This window comes from Geotrypetes seraphini, chromosome 11 (genome assembly GCF_902459505.1).
Source record: "Geotrypetes seraphini chromosome 11, aGeoSer1.1, whole genome shotgun sequence".
Classification (NCBI taxonomy): domain Eukaryota; kingdom Metazoa; phylum Chordata; class Amphibia; order Gymnophiona; family Dermophiidae; genus Geotrypetes; species Geotrypetes seraphini.
The window spans coordinates 45,856,935-45,878,609 of record NC_047094.1 but is presented as its reverse complement, the minus strand read 5'-3'; the positions used below and the strand labels follow the sequence as shown (position 1 = coordinate 45,878,609).

Sequence of the window (21,675 nt, the reverse complement as noted above, 5' to 3'; positions counted from 1 at the left end):
TATAAATGATATCGCTGAAGGGTTGTCGGGTAAGATTTGCCTCTTTGCGGATGATACCAAAATCTGCAATAGAGTAGACACCCTGGATGGTGTGAATAGCATGAAGAAAGACCTGTTGAAGCTTGAAGAATGATATGAAATTTGGCAGTTAAAATTTAATGCTAAGAAATGCAAGGTCATGCATTTGGGCTGCAAAAACCAGAGGGAATGGTACAATTTAAGGGATGAAGAACTTATGTGCACAATGGAAGAGCGGGACTTGGGTGTGATTGTATGTGATGATCTTAAGGTGGTCAAACAGTTTGAAAAGCTGATAGCGAAAGCTCGAAGGATGCTAGGTTGCATAGGGAGAGTTATGGCCAGTAGGAAAAAAGAGATATTGATGCCTCTGCATAAGACTCTGGTGAGACCTCATTTAGAATATTGTGTACAATTCTGGAGGCTGCACTGGGCCATGCTAAGCCCCCACCTGAAATACTGCGTCCAGCACTGGTCGCTGTATTTGAAGAAGGACACAGTACTACTCGAAAGGGTCCAGAGAAGAGCGACCAAAATGGTTAAGGGGCTGGAAGAGTTGTCATACAGTGAGAGATTAGAGAAATTGGACCTCTTCTCAATGAAAAGAGGAGACTGAGAGGGGACATGATCGAAACATTCAAGATAATGAAGGGAATAGACTTAGTAGATAAAGACAGGTTGTTTACCCTCTCCAAGGTAGGGAGAACCAGAAGGCACTCTCTAAAGTTAAAAGGGGATAGATGCCGTACAAACGTAAGGAAGTTCTTCACCCATAGAGTGGTGGAAAACTGGAATGCTCTTCTGGAGGCTGTTATAGGGGAAAACACCCTCCAGGGATTCAAGACAAAGTTAGACAAGTTCCTGCTAAACCGGAACATACGCAGGTGAGGCTAGACTTAGTTAGGGCACTGGTCTTTGATCTAAGGGCCGCCGCGGGAGCAGATTGCTGGGCACAATGGACCACTGGTCTGACCCAGCAGTGGATTTTAAGTTGCTTCATTTGCTAATTGTTAATCACATTCTCCTTAAGTATCTGCAGGTGACCAATAATTTTCAATCACTAATTGTCTTGTCATGGGTGAATATGGTGATTGGCTTATAGGCATGTGTTTTGTTTTGGCCTGTATTCTACAGAGGATGGGAAGAGGGACCAAGGAAATGGGTGGAGTGTGCGTGGGGCTCTGTGTGGAGTCATGTGTCCTTTTTTTGTCTTCGGTAATCCTGTTCATTTGTGAAGCATTTGTAGGATTCTTGTGGGTGCACAAGTTCAGGTTGTATTGGAGCTGAAGTCTTGTAGGCAAGTTTTCAGACTCCATCCTTCTTAAGGATTGCATTACTACATCCCACAGGTTTTGGAAGAAATTAAATACTGCAATTATTAGTGTAGTCAACTCTGCAATTTAATGCATTAATTATTGTGATTTAAAAAACAAAATCACACTGCAACATCTTCTGTCTTCTCCACACATCTCTATTCTCTTCCATGCCCAACTCCTGTCTTTTTGCAATCTGACATCTTTTCCACCCCACCCCCACCAGCCTACAATAAAGGCATTCTTCTTTTGGTCCCTGGTAGTAACAGCATTGAACATATGCTGCCTGGGGTTTACTTTGTAAATGTTCCCTATGACCCATCTTGCCCATGCAGAAACAGAAAATGTCAGGATGTGGGATAGGCCATAGAGAAAGCTTCAGAGCAAGTTGCAGACAGCTGTTCAACACTGCCACTGCTGGAGACCAGCTGAAAACCACCTTTTTAAGGTATATCATCAAGGGAAGGATTGAGGGAGGGGGCTGATGCCAAACCCATGTGGGAGGAGGGCATAAGCTACAGACTTGCAAGCAAAACTGGATGGGCCACCGGCGGAAACTGACTGAGGATGGTGAGCTCCAGCATCCACAAGAAGATCTTGGTGCTGCTTACCACCAAGTTTGTGTTCCTGGTCATGGAGGTGGAGAGAGGGAGGGAAAGAAAGAGAAGATAATGGACCTGGGGAGGAAGAAAGGGAGAAAAGGGCAAGGTATTGAATCTGGGATTGGAGGTGGGTGGGAGAGAAAGAGATTATCAACCTTTAAAGGAAGGGGATGAGATTTATATTTATTTGCACTGCAGCTCCTTGTGATTCTGTGCAAGTCACTTAACCCTCCACTGCCCTAGGTACAAAATCAAGTAACTATATATATATATATATATATATATATATATATATATATATATACACACACACACACACACACTTGATTTTGTACTATATATATATAGTTACTTGATTTTGTACCTAGGGCAGTGGAGGATTAAGTGACTTGCACAGAATCACAAGGAGCTGCAGTGCAAATAAATAAAATAAATAAATACCTTAATTGTGCAATTAATCATGATTAAAAATTTTAATTGAGGTGCAGCCTCAGAAATTGTCTTGCCTGATAATTTTCTTTCCTCCTTCCTTTAATCCTACCAGGCCTGACCAGAAAATAAATTTTCATGTTGCTGTAAGAGTTTTATATTACAGGATCTGATGTATCCATTATACTTTTAATATTTGTTATACTTATTTAAAAAAATGGATATGTAAACATAAGGTTATAGCTTATTAATTTTACTAAAACAGATGAAATGAAAACACCTAATCGGAGCTATTTTGCCATTCAAAATACTGAAGACTTAGGGCTTTTACTAAGGTGCGCTAGCACGTGCTACATTGTCATGCGCGCTACACGTTAATGCCTCTATAGAGCTTGCGTTAGTATTTTCTGTATAGTGCGGGGCTACTGCACGCGGCATTGTAGCACGCGTTAAAAACGCTAGCGCACCTTAGTAAAAGGAGCCCTTAATGTGCACAATGTCCTTATAGGACAGAGCGCACAAGTTTTTAGTCTCTGTCTCCATCTGCTGGTCAATGGACACAACCCATAGGCTCTGGATTGATCTGGTAAGATTAAATTGCAGAAAATTATTAGTTGTAATTTCTCCATACATCATCCTAAGATATATGTATGTATGCGCGCGTGTGTGTGTGTGTATATATATATTATATAAAAAATTTTAATGCATATGCAACACAGTTTGCAGGTTTTAATGCCTCTATTTAAGTGTGTGTGTATGTATGTATATATATATATGTGTGTGTGTGTGTATGTATATATGTGTATATATATATATATATATATATATATATATATATATCCTATATAATAAAACCCTATGGGTTTCGTGTTCCTTGCCGCCATGGTGTGTGATCCGTGGCCGTGTTCCATTTTAGAACCCAGCGGCAGGGAACACTCTGGTCACTCCCCTCCTCCCACCCTCACTCACCAACTGCTGCTGCTGAAGGAAGCTGCAGGCAAGCTCTCTCCCAGCGGCGCCAGAACCCATCATCACCGCCCAGTACTGCTGCCGACGCCTCTCTTCAAAGGAGCCTGGTGAGAATAGCGGCCGCCTGTAACAAACTTCGCAGGCCGCTCAGCACCTCAGTAGCACGTTTCCTCTGACATATGCAATCGCGTCAGAAGAAACTTGCTACTGAGGTGCATAGCGGTCTGCGAGGTTCGCTACAGCTGGCCGCTATCCTCACCAGGCTGCAAACGAACATGCTGGACAGGGGGAGCAGGTAAGGGCCACTGATGGGCCGGGGAGCAGGGAAGAGAGACAGGGGGAGCACGGAAGAGGTGCTGATGGACTGGGGAGCAGGGAAGAGGGACAGGGGGAGCACGGAAGAGGTGCTGATGGACTGGAGAGCAGGGAAGAGGGACAGGGGGAGCACAGAAGAGGTGCTGATGGACACGGGGGACATAAAAGGAAGGGAGAAGGGCTACTGCTGGACAGGGGGAGCTGGCAAGGGTTGGTGGTGGACAGCGGAGGAGAAAGAGACAGAAAGAAAGACAGACAGAAAGCAGCCAAGGAGAGAGAGAGAAAGACACATCTATTCTAGCACCCGTTAATGTAACGGGCTTAAAGACTAGTATCTAATATAATAAAATGATAGGCCGCGCATGCGCACTAAAAAAACGTGTTCCCTGATCCGTCGCGAAAATACGAGTGCGCATGCGTGGGTTTTACGTCACCACCTACTCGCTTTGTACGTCACAGCCTCCCTGCTCTACACAAGCCCGACCACAGCCAGACGACGATCTCCGTTCCTCCTTTGCCACCCACCCCCTTCTCTTCCCCACAGCCTCCCTGCTCTCCACAAGCCGGACCGAAGCCAGACGACGATCTCCGTTCCTCCTGCCGCCGCCGATCTCCGTTCCTCCTTTGACACCCATATAAATAATATAATATAATATATATATATTGCATTAATGCTTATGCAAAACAGTTTTCATGTTTTAATTCCCCTATTTTAAGTAATCAATTATTTGCATCATTAACTTTATATACATGATAACATTATTGCATGTATAAGAATTGTGTGATTTTTGTAAGTGCACTTGTACACTTAAGCTTCAATGTATTTTTATAAAAGGCGTTTCTGTTACATTCTTTCCAGATTCCGTACGCTAGGTGTCCAATCCCTTCTTGCAATCTGGGAGTTGAAGAAATCCAAAACACTTTTCTGAGCATGTACTTCTCCTACCTTAAAGAATGAGTTAGAGCCCTTTACAGTTTCAATTTCTGCCAGCAATCCGTGCAGAAGTGTTTTGAATTGCTCTGCTTCTTTTTCTTATTTTTTGTTTAAGTCATCTTTTTTTTCTGTGGCTTCATATGCCTGGAGATCCCTTTTCAGTGGTCCTCTGTCAGAAGAAAGGACACAGTCCCACGACTGTGGACTGCTGCTTCATGAAGAAACTTTGGTGAATCTTTGGAACCAGCCTGTTGTGTGCCAACATTCTTTGACTTGGGATCCATTCCCCTAGGAGTTAGCTTGCCTGCTGACCTTGTCAGGGGTTTAAGCGCAGGCTGTTATGTGTCCTGAGCGAAAATCCCCCAAGGTTTCAGGGTGCAGGCTGCATTTTCCGCCCCCAGTCATTTGGAGAGGATCCGTGGGGGCGGAGATTACAGTCAGTGCCCAGCCAACTGGTAGTCTGAAGAACTTCAACTCTGGTCAATTTGGAACTATTCTGAGGCAAAAAATCCTCAGAATAGAATCCTTTATCCCAGGACAAGCAGGCAGCATATTCTTAACACATGGGTGACGTCACCGACGGAGCCCTCGGTACGGACCTTTTTAACTAGAAGTTTCTAGTTGGCCGCACCGCGCATGCGCGAGTGCCTTCCCGCCCGACGGAGGAGTGCGTGGTCCCCAGTTTCTTCGTTTCCGCGGAGCGAAGAAGACGCGTGTGTTTTTTCAACGGCCGTTGAAACCACTTTTTTTGCCTTCCCGCTCGCGCTTTTTTTCCTTATTTTTCTTTCTTTACCTTCGGGTTTATTTTACTTTGATTTGCCAAAAAAAAAACTTTGCTTTTTTCCCCTTTTTTCCGTTTTTGCCCCGGCGGGGCCTGTTGCCAGTATACAGGCCTCGGGCTTCGATTTTGCGGAGGCTATCTTCCCCTTCATGCCCCCGCAGGTCGGTTTTAAGAAGTGCCAGCGGTGTGCACGCCCGATCTCCATCACTGACCCACACAATTGGTGCTTGCAGTGTCTGGGTCCGGAGCATCGGGCGGACTCCTGCACCCGCTGTGCCACTCTTCAAAAGAGAACCCTTAAAAACCGAAGAATTCAACAAACTCTTCTCTTCGGCACCGAGTCGGCGATGGACTCCTCATCTTCAACGGCGGTACCTCAAAAATCGGCACCGTCGACCTCGACACCGACCGACCCCACATCGGCGTCGCTGGCGCCAGGTAAGCCGGCTAAGAAGCCTTCCTCTTCCCTCGAGCGCCCTCCGGCTACGGTGGCGACACCAGCCCTACCGGCATCGCACCGGTCCCGCAAACGCTCCGCCCCGATCTCGGTGAGTGCCTCGTCATCGGCCTCCTCATCGCCGGGGCGTGGAGCGGCATCCAAGGAACCGAAGAAAAAGAAAGCGGTTCCGATGCCACCCCTGGATGACCGTATCTCGGCCATCTTAAAAGCTCAACTCCAGGAACAGTTAAAGCAACAACTTGAACACCTGTTGCCCACTATCCTGGCACCGCTCCTTCCGGTACCAGACCGGCCCGAGCCCCGTACCGAGCCCCCGGTGTCCACCCCTTCGGTACCGGTAAACACCTCCATGCCGATCCTTTCGGCCGAACAACTCCATGTCGATCCGGTGGTTCATTCCCATGCCACATTGGATCCTCCTCGGCACCAGGCGGTACGGCATTCTTCCCGGGACCGAGATCGACGCCGGTCGTCCTCTCCTGGTACCGTTTCGGTGCGCTCTGGAAAGTCTTTGTCCAAGACTCGCCATACCGCGCCCTCCACCCCGGTGTCTCGACATGCACCAGAGGTCAGGGACCCTGACTTATGGGAGGAAACTCCTCTCGGTACCGAGGAGGATCCCTCCTCATCTGATGAGGAACCATCGGCACCCGATGCCACCTCTAAACCAGAGCAGTCCTCATTTTCTAAATTTCTGAGAGAAATGTCTGCTGCCCTATCCCTTCCACTAGAATCTGACTCAAAGAAGTCTCAAGCCTTTCTAGAGGCTTTAGACTTTGAGCAACCTCCTAAGGAGTTCCTCAAGCTTCCCGTGCATGACATCCTGCGGGAAACATTTTACAAAAACTTGGAAAGTCCCCTCACGGTACCGGGAGCCCCCCGTAAACTGGACAACCTTTACCGTGTCATCCCTATTCCTGGATTCGACAAATCTCAATTGCCCCATGAGTCCCTTCTGGTTGAATCCACCTTAAAAAAGACTCAGGGCTCCAGTGTCTATGCCTCTACCCCTCCTGGCAGAGAAGGTAAGACCATGGACAAGTTTGGCAAGAGGCTTTACCAGAATGCCATGCTTGCCAACAGGGCAAACAACTATTCCTTCCATTTTTCTTTCTATCTGAAACATTTGGTCCAACAACTGTCTGCCCTCCAGAAGTACCTTCCTGAGCGCAAGGTCCCGCTATTCCAACAACACATCTCTGGCCTTCTCCAAATGCGCAAGTATATGGTCCGCTCGATATACGACTCCTTCGAGCTCACCTCTCGGGCCTCTGCCATGGCCGTAGCCATGCGTCGCTTAGCCTGGCTCAGAGTCTCCGACCTGGACATCAACCACCAGGATCGTCTGGCCAACGCCCCCTGTCTCGGGGATGAACTTTTTGGAGAGTCGCTGGATTCCACCACCCAGAAACTCTCTGCCCATGAGACCAGGTGGGACACCCTGATCAAGCTGAAAAAGAAGGCTCCGCCTGCCCGACCCTATCGGCCTCAATCATCTTATCAGCGGAGGTTCTCAGCCAGGCCACTCAATCCGCCTCCCCAGCAATCTCGGCGACCCCGTCAACAGCAACACCATGCCCAGGCTCGATCTCAGGCCACTCAACCCTCTAAGCCTCCTCAGCCTGCTAAACAATCTCAGCCCTTTTGACTCTTCTCTCCAGGGCATAGCTTGCTACCTCTTCCACAGCCCATCGGGGGTCGTCTCACCATTTTCTCCAGCCGTTGGGAAGTCATCACGTCGGACCAGTGGGTCCTCATCATCATCCGCCACGGCTACTCTCTCAACTTCCAGACTCTTCCACCGGACAACCTTCCCGTAGAGTCTGCTTCACACTCATCTCAAACCCCCCTCCTCCTGAGGGAGGTTCAATCCCTCCTCCTTCTCAATGCCATCGAAGAAGTACCTCCAGATCAAAGGGGTCAAGGATTCTACTCCCGCTACTTCCTGGTTCCCAAAAAGACGGGAGACCTCCGTCCCATTCTCGATCTCAGGGACCTCAACAAGTGTCTGGTCAAGGAGAAGTTCAGAATGCTCTCCCTTGCCACGCTTTACCCTCTTCTTTCTCAACACGACTGGCTATGTTCCCTGGACCTCAAAGAGGCCTACACTCACATCTCCATCAATCAGAGTTCTCGCCGCTACCTGCGGTTCCAGGTACTGCACCACCACTATCAGTACAAGGTGCTACCGTTCGGCCTCGCTTCCTCCCCCAGGGTCTTCACCAAGTGCCTTATAGTGGTAGCGGCCTTCCTCAGGTCTCACAACCTCCAGGTGTTCCCCTACTTGGACGATTGGTTGGTGAAAGCACCTTCATCTCAACTCGTGCTACAAGCTACTCATCACACCATCTCTCTCCTCCACCTCCTGGGGTTCGAGATCAACTACCCCAAGTCGCATCTGCTTCCCACCCAGCGACTTCAATTCATTGGAGCAGTTCTGGACACCACGCTAATGAGGGCCTTTCTCCCCTCCGACCGCCAGCGGACCCTGCTCCATCTCTGCAATCAGGTGCTCATGCATCCCTCCATTCCTGCCCGACAGATGATGGTCCTCCTGGGTCACATGGCCTCGACGGTGCATGTCCTTCCTCTGGCCCGTCTCCACCTTCGTACGCCTCAGTGGACTCTCGCCAACCAATGGTCACAGACTACGGATCTTCTTTCTCATCCCATCTCTGTGACATCATCTCTTCAGCAATCTCTCCAATGGTGGTTGAACTCCTCAAATCTTTCCAGGGGTCTACTTTTTCATCTGCCCCCCCACTCTATGATCATCACCACAGATGCGTCCCCCTACGCGTGGGGAGCTCACCTAGGAGATCTACGCACCCAGGGACTTTGGACCCCACAGGAGCGTCGTCATCACATCAATTTCCTGGAACTCAGAGCCATGTTCTACGCCCTCAAGGCTTTCCAACATCTTCTCTGTCCTCAAGTCCTCCTCCTGTGCACAGACAATCAAGTCGCCATGTACTACATAAACAAGCAAGGCGGCACCGGATCTCGCCCCCTTTGTTTGGAGGCTCTGCGCATCTGGACCTGGGCCACGGACCGCAATCTCTTTCTCAGGGCGGTCTATATCCAGGGCGAACAGAACTCTCTGGCCGACAATCTCAGCCGCATCCTTCAACCTCACGAGTGGACGTTGGACCCTCCGACTCTGCTATCCATCTTTGCTCGATGGGGCACTCCGCAGGTGGACCTCTTTGCAGCACCTCACAATCATCAGCTGCCCCAATTCTGTTCCAGACTCTTCTCTCCTCACCGTCTGGCTCCGGATGCATTCCTGCTCGATTGGAGGGATCGGTTCCTGTATGCCTTCCCTCCACTTCCTCTGATGTTGCGGACCTTGTCCAAACTCCGCAAGGACCACGCCACCATGATTCTTATCGCACCTCGGTGGCCTCGCCAACACTGGTTCTCACTCCTGCTCCAACTCAGCTCCAGGGAACCCATTCTACTTCCTCTGTTTCCTACTCTACTTACGCAGCAGCATCAGTCTCTACTGCATCCCAATCTGTCTTCGCTCCACCTGACAGCTTGGTTTCTCTCGGGCTGACCTCTCCGGAGAATCTATCTCAACCGGTCCGCCTCATTTTGGACGCCTCCAGGAAACCGGCCACTCTCCAATGTTACCATCAGAAGTGGACCAGATTCTCCTCGTGGTGTCTCCGGCATCATCAGGAACCCACCTCCTTAGCGGTGGAAACTGTCTTGGAATATTTGCTCTCACTGTCCACTGCTGGCCTCAAAACTACCTCCATCAGAGTCCACCTCAGTGCCATCACTGCGTTTCATGAGCCTATTCTCGGAAAACCCCTCACAGCTCATCCTCTGGTTTCCAGATTTATGAGAGGGCTCTTCAATATCAAACGGCCTCTCAAGCCTCCTCCTGTCGTCTGGGACCTGAATGTGGTTCTCTCAGCTCTCATGAAACCTCCGTTTGAGCCTCTTGCCACAACTTCGCTCAGGCTTCTTACCTGGAAGGTGCTTTTCCTAATTGCCATCACCTCTGCCAGGAGGGTTAGCGAACTGCATGCACTGGTTGCCGACCCACCTTTCACTGTTTTTCACCATGACAAGGTTGTTCTGCGTACCCACCCTAAATTCCTTCCCAAGGTGGTCTCGGCTTTTCACCTTAACCAGTCCATTGTGCTGCCCGTCTTCTTCCCTAAGCCTCACTCGCATCCTGGGGAACAGGCGTTGCACACGCTGGATTGTAAGCGTGCCCTTGCTTACTATCTTGATCGTACCAGAGCTCACCGAACATCCCCTCAGCTATTTTTGTCTTTCGATCCCAACCGTTTGGGTCGTCCTGTCTCCAAACGGACACTTTCCAATTGGCTTGCTGCCTGTATTGCTTTCTGCTATGCTCGGGCCGGTCTCTCACTGGAAGGAACTGTCACGGCCCACAGAGTCCGAGCTATGGCTGCTTCTGTAGCTTTCCTCCGCTCCACGCCCATCGAGGAAATCTGCAAGGCGGCCACTTGGTCCTCAGTTCACACATTCACTACTCACTACTGTCTGGATGCGTTCTCCAGACGGGATGGACACTTCGGCCAATCTGTGTTACAAAATTTATTTTCCTAATGGCCAACCATCCCACCTCCCTCTTTGTTAGCTTGGAGGTCACCCATGTGTTAAGAATATGCTGCCTGCTTGTCCTGGGATAAAGCACAGTTACTTACCGTAACAGGTGTTATCCAGGGACAGCAGGCAGATATTCTTACGTCCCACCCACCTCCCCGGGTTGGCTTCTTAGCTGGCTTATACTAACTGGGGACCACGCACTCCTCCGTCGGGCGGGAAGGCACTCGCGCACGCGCGGTGCGGCCAACTAGAAACTTCTAGTTAAAAAGGTCCGTACCGAGGGCTCCGTCGGTGACGTCACCCATGTGTTAAGAATATCTGCCTGCTGTCCCTGGATAACACCTGTTACGGTAAGTAACTGTGCTATTTAGCTGCTTTGTGAAAATGCTGATAGACAAAGCACTTCAATGACTGTGAGTAACCCTCCATTATTTCCTATGGGAACTTCGGGGGTGGTTTGTAAAACGTATTTAAACTCGTTTTTCACAGTTTATGAGGTTAGGGGTCAGGTCCCCCAGCTCCCCAGATCCTAAATCGCAATTTTTTATTTTCAGATTTTGTTTATTTTTGCTGTTTTTGGTGCAAATTCACTGGCAGTGGCCATCTTGGATTTTAAGCTTTCTTCAAAGTTTAATTTCAGCCTCAGAACCCCTCAATTTGATTAAAAATCATTCGGGTTGGACTCCACATCCCCTGTCGCCAGATCTGTGACCTTATATTGTGTTCCACAGCGCACTGGGAAGGGGGCAGGAGCCTATTTCAGGTCCTACAGGGCTAGGGAGCCGGCCTGTGTGCATGATTTCAGAGAAATATCCTGTCCAGAGACTGTTCTGGAGTTTGGAGCCAAATGCCTGCGTTTCGAGTTTGAGGATTCTTTTGGTGTGGTGCAAGCGCTTCAGCAGGGCCCTGCAGTGCACACATTGTGAATTGTCTCCAAATCTTTTTTGGGCTCCTCTGGAAAGTGTATTCTTTGGATCCAGTTCGTTGGACGCAGCCAACGGGCACATTGGCTTCTTCTAAACCAGTGGCAGAGGTCCCTTTTCAGGAGCTCTCTCGTCCGGCTATGGCTGAGCTCGATTGCATTGTGTCATGCAAATATTTTGCTGCCTTCATCTCCTAATGCTGCTTTTATTTTGGATCCAGATAATATAGGGGCACTGGTCTCCTCTTTAGATCAATCAATCATTTGGAGCTTCAGGCTATTTGCCTGGCGTTATTCGCTTCTAGCCCACTCTGGAAGGAACAGACAGTGCCATGGCAGTGGCTTATATAATTCGTCAAGGGGGCACGAGAAGCGCTCCTTTGGGCCAGGAGGCTCACATGATGTTTTGCTGGACAGAGTTACGTCTTCTGTCTCTCTCAGTGGTGCATGTAGTGGTAGTTGACAGACTACCTCAGTCAACAAGACCGGGACCCGGGAGAATGGTCCCTTTGTGGAAAGCATTTCTATCTGATCATACAGCACTGGGGTCGGTCCCAGATGGACTTGATGGTGTCAGTAGAGAACTCGAGGGTCAGGTGCTTCTTCAGTCATCGAAAAGGGTGAGGAAACTTATGGCTGGACGCCTTCATTCAGCCCTGGCCATCTCACGAGCTCCTTTATGTGTCCCCTCCATGGCCTCTGGTTGGTCAGGTCATCCGCCAGATAGCAAAGCATCCCAGCATCGTGATTTGAGTTGCTCTGGACTGGCCTCGTCATCTGTGGTTTGTGAATCTTATCAGTCTTCAGTGGGACAAGCAGCTCAACCCCCCTCTCCCTGACAACCTTTTCGGTCAGAGTCCAGTGCCCATGAACAATCCACAGCGCTTTGGTCTTCCGGCATGGCTCTTGAGTGCTCAACTTTGCTGAAGTGTTGTTCTTCAGATGTAGTCCTCTTGATGCTTTTGCAGTCACAGAAACCCTCTACTATGGCTTCTTATGCCAAAGCGTGGAAGGTTTTCCAACAGTGGTTTCACCTGGTTATTTCCATGACTTTAATCACCCGTGGCAAGCAGCTGCTGGTTTCTCTTAAGGCTCACGTCTAGAAGTTGCTGCGTAGAGTCTTGTGCGATTCATCCAGATGAACTTTGCAAGGCGGCTGCTTGGTCCTCTCTTCATACCTTTACCTGTTTTTACCAAGTGGATGTGGTGCTCACTCACCCCTTTTGGGACCTTGGTGTTGAGGGCAGGTTCTACTGTCCCTCCCTATGTGCTGCCATTGTTTTGGTACGTTACCCATTGTATAAAATCCGGAAGGGACGTAACAGAATGGAAGATTAGGGTTTGTTCCTTTGATAATCTTCTTTCTGTTAGTCCCCGTAGGATTCCATATGACCCGCACGCTGTGTGTACACTCAGTTGTTTGGAATAGCCTGCTTCTTTCTGCCTCGGTTATTCTCCTTTCAGTTCTTGAAGACTTTTCAGCCAGTTGACGGATCTTGTGGGGAGTTTTCCATTTTTGTGAATATGCTTAACTGAAGGATGTCTCTTGTGGATGCTTGTTGCACACAGCAGGTTAGTTCTACATTGTTTCTCAATGTCTTTTCTGTATTGCATTTTGCCTGTTTGTTACTTGTTTTTATATTTTGCAGAGCTGCTCTTAACAGAAATTGTTTGTTGCCAGGAAGGTTCTCCCATGCCCTCTTATTTGTCCTGAATTGGTTCCGGTATGGTTGCTCGGCTTTTGGACTGAACTATAGGAGGCTCTAACTCACTCTTTAAGGTAGGAGGAGCATGTGCTCAGAAAAGTGTTTTGGATTTCAACTCCTGGATTGCAAGAAGAGATTGGACAGCTAGCATATGGAATCCTGCAGGGACTAACAGAAAGAAGATTATTGAAGATAAAAACCTAATCTTCCATTTCTGCAGGGAAATACAGACCTTTATAAAATTATCCCCAATAAGAGATTTTTTTTTGAGGGGGGCGGGGAGGGGTATGGTTTGTAGTATTTATTTATTTAATTAACAATTTATAAACTACATAAAACTATGCGGTTTACGCATTTGCTACATACATATTATCCTGCTAGCCCTTTAGTTGCTTAACATTTAAAACAAAACAAAAGACAAGCGTAGTATTATTTTTATTTGGGGGATGGGAAATCTATCTCGAAACAAATGTTATTAGCCCCCCAAGAAAAAAGACAGTCTAATGCTGAAGAAGTTTCTCCCACATGATGCTGGAAAGTTTGACCGTCAAGAGGTTTCATTTTTAACGTGCTGCCTACTTCACTAATCCAGTGGAGATGAAGGGACTAAAATGAAGCTAATATTGTTAATCTCGTCATAAAGGCAGTTAATAAATTTCAATAAAAAATAAAATAATGAACAAATAATAAAAATATGATTTTTTCTTTTTATGTATGATGTACTATATTTTTGTAAAATGTTCTGATTAATATATTTAAGTTTATAATGTAAAAAGTGGATATAAAATGAGACTTGCTGCCTGATATATATATATCTTTTTATTTACTTTAAGACCACTAAGGAGCGCTTCATGTGGACCTGCCCTTTCCATCCTCCTGTCCAGCTTTACTTTGTTATACGCAATCCAGGCAAGTCATATGATTTTGCAATATCCAAGATCAAGATATGGAATTACAACAAGACACTCAGTGTAAGCAGCCACAACTGTCTTCAACTCTTTCCTGTACACCAAGCTTTTAATATAAAACAAGTGTTCTTATGTCAATATCTTCAGAATGATTACCATATATACTCGAATATAAACCGAGATTTTGGGGCCAAAAATAGGAGTCTCAGTTTATATTCAAGCCACCTTCCAATGTTGGTGCTTTTTTCTTCCCCTCCCTACCTGATGACCAATGCTGTTCCTTCCCCCCAACCCTGCCCTCAATGTCCAGCACGGTTATCCTCCCCCGATGACTGGCACTGTTATCCTCCACCCCCCTCCGATGACTAACTTTGGTATCTCCCCTCCCCCCTTGATGACTTACATAGCTATCTCTCCCCCTTCGATGACCTGCACTTCTATTCTCCACTAACTGCTTCCCCCTGCCCCACACTTACAGTCCCGATGCTCTGGAAACCATCGCCGATGCTCTGTGCTGGTGAGGTGAAGAGCCTTGAGTGTCAGCCCATGCTCAAGGCCTGCTGACTCCCGCCCTCTCTGGGATTCTAGGAATCCAGCAAGCCTTGAGCATACGCAGATGCAGAAAGCCTTTCACCAGCACAGAGTGTCAGCAATGGTTTCCAGAGCATTGGGCCTGTAAGTGCGTTGTTGGTCTGGGGCAGGGAGGAGTGGGTAGTGGAGGATAGGATTGCCCAAGCCACTGTTCAATTCTCCAGCGCTGCTGGTGACCTCCTCTGTACTTCCTGTTTCCGCTTGGGTGGGCCGCAGCAAAGAAACGGTGCAGAGGAGGCCAGCAGGCAGTGCAAGAGTATCGCTTCCATGCCAGTGACCATTTTGTAGCTTTTGTGGTGAAGGGGGCTTCAGAGCCTTGTGGAAGAACATTTGGTTGGGGGAGTAGGGAAGGAGGGAGGAAGAAAGAAAGAAACGAGAGTTGCTGAATGGGAGGGGCAGAGAGAAGAGGAATGGGGGACCCATGGATGGGGCACATGGATGGAAGGAAATAGAAGAGGAGGGAAGAGATGGTGTACATGGGTGGAGGGAGGGGGAAGAGATGGAGGCAGAAAAATGGATGAAAACTGAATATGAAAATCAGTGTCAAAGAAGGATGTAGTGCAAAAAGTGAAGGAAAGAATAGAAACAAATGCATAACGAGGCCTTGGAAACAGCATTAAGAGTACAGATAGAACAAGATGACCAGAACAATAAAATCATTAGAAGAAAGCTAGTGTTGAATGCTAACCATATGAAACGATCCCTGAGTCAGGCTAAGAGCCGAAACACTGGCAGTGTCAGGTCTCTTACAGAATAAAGAATTATTTGTCCCAGTTCTGTTGGCGTGTACACTTCTTTGTGGGTGTTATTGAAAAATAAAATCACCAGATAACAAAGGTAGGAAAAATGTTGTTTTTTTTCAGTTTAGTGATTGAAATATGTCTATTTTGAAAATTTACATCTGTTGTTTTAATATTTTGGACTGTTCAAGAAAAAATAATTTCTTTCTATTTCTTTTGTGGTGTACTCTGTGTTGAGTCTGGCATATTAGGGTTTCATTTGTTTACAATGGTATTTTTTGTTTGTAGGTTTGTATCTGAAAAGGGCTTTTTCCCCTCTTTTTCTGCATGTGTGACTGAGGCCAGATGTTCTGGTGAGGATAGAAGTCCAGAAACTTTGGTTGGGGTCGAGGCCCCAAGTAGGAAAATATTTGTTGGTTCTCCTTAAACTTATGGACTTGAAACAGCCCCAACTGAAAAATTAGTGATTACTTATGGCATGATCCCTGACAAATGACACTCACATACCCAGATTTCTAACCTTGGTTTATATTCAAGTCAACCTTTTTTCCTCTTTTTGGGGGGGGAAAAAGATTACCTCGGTTTATATTCAGATCGGTTTATATTAGAGTATATATGTTAAAACCCACATGACTTGTGTCTGTATTCTGTAGGTGTCCATTCTAAAAATGTGAAATGCATTTCCTCTTGTACTGCTTTTGTTTGCTTTTTAATTTTTCAGATGTCCATTATAAGACTGGGTTGGAAACATGGCTGGTGGGGAGATGGTGTTTTTAAGTAGTAGGAATTTAGGGGAATCTCCTTTGGCAAGTTTATGCACAAAGCAGAACTCTGCCTGTCAGGTCCACTGGCAAATGGAGCAGCACACAGGCCCTTCTGGATACCCAGAACACGTCTTCCCTGAGAGCAGAGGCTGTTCTGGACTCAGATGGTCTATCGTGCAGGGACTCAGAGGACGAGGGGTCAAATATAATCCCTTTATTGCCCCAAAGAGGCTTCCCTGGTGGGAGAAACATCCTCCCATATGAAGGATCAGGAGGCGATATCAGCCATAGATCAGGGAGAGGATCCCTCTGTTCACCAACTCTTGAAATCACCTGCACTGCTGGAAATAATTACTGAGTCCCTTCAAAAACTAAAGATAGACCTTCCACAAACCTCCATCCTCCCAGTGTTCTCTTCTGAGTTGGGTTTGGACTCAACCCACATTTTTTTTCTGTGGCACCTGGATATGAGGATCTTAGTCACAGATCCCTGGGAGACGCCTGAAGGCTTCCTGAAGGTGGCTAAAACCATGACTAAGTTTTATCCCATGGATCAGGAATTTCAGCAAACATTTACTATGCCAAAGTGGATTCCCTAGTAGCCCAGGAAACCAAACACATTTCCCTGCCAAGTGAGAGAGGCATAATTTTAAAGGATCTGCAGGACCAGGACAGGGCCTCCATTTGGAGTAAAAGCCATTTAGGGCAGATGGGAGACAGTGTAAGAGATCCTGGCCGGGGGGGGGGATAAGAAAAATAAAAAATGCTGATTTGGGAAGGGGAGAGAGTGATGCTTGATTGAGGACGATGGGAACAGAGTGAAATGCTTAGGAAGAATAGGGTAGGAGATTCTGGCTCAAGGGGACATGATGAGAGAGATGCTAGCTGGGGAGGGATGGGGTTAATAAATGCTAATCCAAAAAACATCCTTTGTTAACCAAGTACATAGAAATATATAAACGTATAAACATAAATGTAGAAAAAGACCTCAGAGACCTTTAAGTCAACAATCCTACTTTTAAATGGCAAATGTAGCAGGTCATGTCTCGATCATCGGTCTTAAAAAACCTCCCTAACACTTAATAATAATTTTTAATGTTTTTTTTTTTTGTCCTTATTTCATCAGTAATTTAAGACAGGGCTGGCCAAGTCTGGTCCTCGAGATCTACTGGCAGACCAGGTTTTCAGGATATCCACAATGAACAAGCATGAGAGAGATTTGCATACCAAGAAGGCAGTGCAGGCAAATCTCTCTCATTCATATTCATTGTGGATATCCTGAAAACCTGGCCTGCCAGTAGATCTCGAGGCAGCACTGATTTAAGACATAGATAGCACTTACATTTAAATCATAGCACTTATCTGTTGAAGAGTGTAATTAACCCTACACTGAAACATTAGCACTGATATTTCATTGCCCAACAGGGCCCTCGTTTCACCGTTCTAAACAAGGCTTCTTCAGGGGAGGTGCTTTAGTGCCTTAGGTTTAAGAACTTTCCTTTTCTCAGGGCTTTCCTGAGAATTCAAGTAGCTGGGGTATAAAGGAGCAGGCAGCTTTCTGCCTAAGGAGGCTATCTGTGCTTTCCCGTTTCCTCGTAATTCTGAGAACCTCAGGGGGATAGGGATGAGAGATGCTGGCTGGGGGGATAGGGGTGAAAGAGTGAGAGATGCTGGCTGGAGGGGATGGGGTGAAAGAGTAAGAGATGCTGGCTGGGGGGGGGTCAGGGATGAGAGATGCTGGCAGGGGGATCAGGTGTGAGAGATGATGTCAGGGGGGTCTGTGGTGAAAGAGTGAGAGATGCTGGGGGTGGCAGGTGTGAGAGAATAAGAGATGCTGGCTGTGGGGAAAGGTGCTGGTTCAGAGCGATAGGGGGAGATAGCATGAGATGCTGGCTGGGGTTGTTGGGGAGAGAGAATTCTGGCTGGGAGAGGATAGGGAATGAGCGATGCAGACTTGAGGGGGTAGGGGAGAGAGGCTGGCTTAGTGGTTGAAGATCCTGCACACACAGAGGCATAGAAACATAGAGAAGAGTTCTTAGATGGGAACTGAGCTTAGAGACAGGGATACTGAAGCACTGCTGGGCATGGAGAGGGACAGACATGAAGATTAATGATTGATGTGGAGAGAGCATTGAGTCAGGGGCATAGAAGGACTGCTAGACCCTGGGATGTTGCTTGAAAAGGGGTGATTCTGACAGAGGGGTGATGTATGGAGGGGGGACACAGAGGGAAGAAGCTCAGGATAGATAGGATGGATAGGCAATCCTACAAAGACAGTTATGAAACAAAGAAAAGCAAACGGAGGAACGACTGCTAGTAGTGATGATGAATGTGATGGAATGGATGGAGGTAGTAAATTAAAGCTGAATGTTCAAAAAACAAAAATGATAATTTGGAGATCGCAGGCGCAAGAAACTTCTGGGTCTTTACAGCTTAGGGACACCTTGATAAAACTTTCTGAAGAGGTTAGATACTTAGTTGTTGTGGTGGACTCGAAATTGACCTTTAAAAGCCATGTTCAAGATTTGATAAAGATTTTTTTCAGATTGCGGCTCTTCAATAGGCTTTGCCTGTATTTGCCTGTTAGCATCTTTAGGGTCATTTTGCAGTCATAGTTGGACTTTTGTAATCTTGTGCTTTTGGGTTTGCCATTAATCCTGTTGAGTGCATTGCAGGTGACTCAAAATTCAGTGGTTAGAACTTTTTTTTTCGTTTGGACAGGACTGAACATATCGTAGAATATTATGTGAAGTTATACTGGTTGAAGTTGAAAGACTGTATATACTTTAGACTTCTTGTGATGGTCTACCTGTGCTTGAATGGTTTGGCTCACGCAAGTTTTGTGGATATTATTCAAGCTTATGTCCCTTTATCCAAGTTGTGCTCTGTGGCTTGTTTGTACCATCGGTAAGGCAATTGAGAATGAATACTTCACGTGCAACTATATTTTCCTGTAGAGGCCCTCAGGAATGGAACCGGCTACCTTTGCACATTAGAAAGCAAAGCAATCTCGAGGCGTTTAAGAAATTACTGAAGAAGCATTTATTTTGTAAGATGAAATATGGGCATTAAGAAATTTGTATATATGAAAGCGCTGGTCACTTATCTTGTTTGTTTTATATGTATTTTATGTTTATATTGTGAGACGCCTTGGGAAAGGCAGTTTATAAATAAAATAAAACAACAAAAAAAACCCAAAACAGTAAAGGGACCTAAGTGAATAGAAAAATAAACTGCTCAGAGAACAAAAGATAGGAAAAAAGTTTATTCTGAATGTATTGAAATGTCAGCTTTCAAAAATATTTTTCAACAACATAAAGACAGAGTGAAGTACAATGAAAACAAACCAACCAGACTTTACTAAGGTAATAATAATAATAATAACTTTTATTTTGTATACTGCCATACCCAGAGAGTTCTAGGCGGTTCACATCAGTTAAACAAAGTTACAAATGAAGAAGTCGTGGAAGTTAGGAAGTCAGTTAAACAGAGTTAGCTGACCGGAAGTCAGTTAAACAGAAATTACAAACAATGAAGTCATTGGAGTTCGGAGAGTACAGTGAGAAGGAGTAGGTAGGGATTCCAGTACATAGGTGGGGGGGAGGGAAGGAGGTGGCAGAAGGTGTTAAGTGTTCTGTTCACGGCAAAAGTGTGCTGCTAGAAAAAAATCACTAAGCAAGAAATAAATGTGCAGATTTTGTACAGTGAATTTGTTTTTTGCTCAGAATTTTGAATATGTTTTTGCAGAATTACACCAGAAGTAAAACTGAAGTGTTTTTAAAAGTGATTTTGGTAAAATATTGCATGGCAGAGTAATATAGAATAATCCTCATCTTTCTTCCTGGGTTTGTTTGTGTTTAAAAATAAAATTAAATGTAGTTGTAAAGGGTCCAATTCAAACTCTTAAAAATATACAGTGCTACATCTTAATGATATTTTCAAAAATGGCCAACTTGGTTAATATTGATGAACAGTAGGGAGCTACATGTTAACAATGCAATCTGAATCAAGCCCCTAAAAGGAATATAAAAGGCATGGAAGGGCATAATCGAAAGGGACGTGGGAGGGGTCTGCAAAGTTATGGACTGCATACTAGACATGGCACCTAAATAGTGGGGTACCTTACAGGGCACTGCTGTGAACTTCACAAAAAGGGTGACATGTCTTCTCCTCACTATAGCTCCTTATAGGTCATGGTGAGCCCCCCCAAACCACCTCCAGAATCCCCTAGACCCACTTATCTACCACCCAATAGCCCTTATGGCTGCAGGAGCCACTTATATGCCAATAAAATAGGGTTTTGGGGGTGTATAAGGAGAGTGCACATGTTTAAGAATCAATGCAGTGATTATAGGGGCTTATGGGCATGGGTCCTCCTATCTATGGGTCCCTAACCCACCCCCAAGACAACTTAAGCTGCCTCTGAATTGGACGACTAAGCTTTCCTATGCCAGGCGGCCAGGTGATAATGGTCTGGAGGCTAAATTTTAAAGTTGTGATTAAAATTTTTATGGGGGTGGGGGGGGGTTGGTGATCACTGGGGTAGTGTGTGGGGGTCTGTATTATATGTTTTCAGTGCTTATCTGGTGAGTTTAGGTGGGCTTTTGTGACTTAGACCTTGTTTTACATGGTCTAAGTCACAACGTCCAAGTTCTGTTGATCGTGGGATGTATAACTTTCGGTTATACATGCTGTACGACTAAGTCTAAGCCGGCCCACGGCCCACCCAACTCCCGCCCTCGACACTCCACCTGAAACACCCTGTTTAGCTTTGGTCATTCAGCGGCACTATGAAGGCCTAGGTCGTTTAGAAATATGTTCAAAACCCGTTTTTAGTATCGGCACTTGGACGTATTTGAGAAATATTCGTCCAAGTGCCGACTTAGGCCCGTTTTTGGACATATTTCTCTTTTTATTATGAGCCCCATGGTCTCCATAAAATTGTTTGATGGAATAAAAGGACATAATCCATTTCTAGCTCATTTTGAATTACATTTTTAATGTTTAGGGTTACTGTAAAAAACTAATTCAGAGTGACTACAAAGGCCATCATAAGTTTCCTAAATTTGTTTGATTTAATGTCATTTACAGATAAAGTTGTAATCTTTGAGAACAGTTCATAACACCAACATGTTGCATAATTTATGTAGCCCAACAATCAGTATGTCTTAAAACATCATACATTCCAAATTGATAACCTCCAACTCTGCCTCTCTGACATGAAAACCTGGATGTCAAAAACTACAAACTACAGCTGAACGCCTCCAAAACTGAGCTCTTATGGATTAGGGGAAAAAAGTACCAAATGCACATACATGCCCAACTCTATCATGGGACTCCACTCCACCTCACTAACAGCAGCAGATCAGGTACGCAGCCTAGGAGTAACATTAGACAGCCACCTGTCCTTGTCCACCCACATATCTCAAATAGCCTCCACCTCCGCCAACTGAGAAGAATCAAACCTTACATCTCCATCTTGTGGCCTTACATCTTGTGGCCGAGGGTCCCTTGAGAAAGAAAATATCATCTTCCACTTCGACACATCCCGTGAGGTACTTAAATGTTTCGATCATGTCTCCCCTCTCCCTATGTTCCTCGAGAGTGTAGAGCTGCAATTTGTTCAGTCTCTC

General features: G+C 46.2%; 1 protein-coding gene across 13 annotated transcripts in view; it reads left to right on the top strand.

Annotated features, from left to right (window-relative positions):
- Window positions 1-21,675, top strand: part of KATNIP (katanin interacting protein) — a 154,761-nt gene that overhangs the window by 85,512 nt on the left and 47,574 nt on the right. For all 13 annotated transcript variants that reach the window (XR_004541078.1, XM_033963019.1, XM_033963016.1 and 10 more), the window contains one exon: window positions 13,873-14,010. Coding sequence is in view for 12 of the 13 variants with exons in the window: in XM_033963019.1 (XP_033818910.1) it covers window positions 13,873-14,010 (138 nt within the window). In the remaining variant the exon portion in view is untranslated. The remainder of the gene's footprint in view (window positions 1-13,872; window positions 14,011-21,675) is intronic.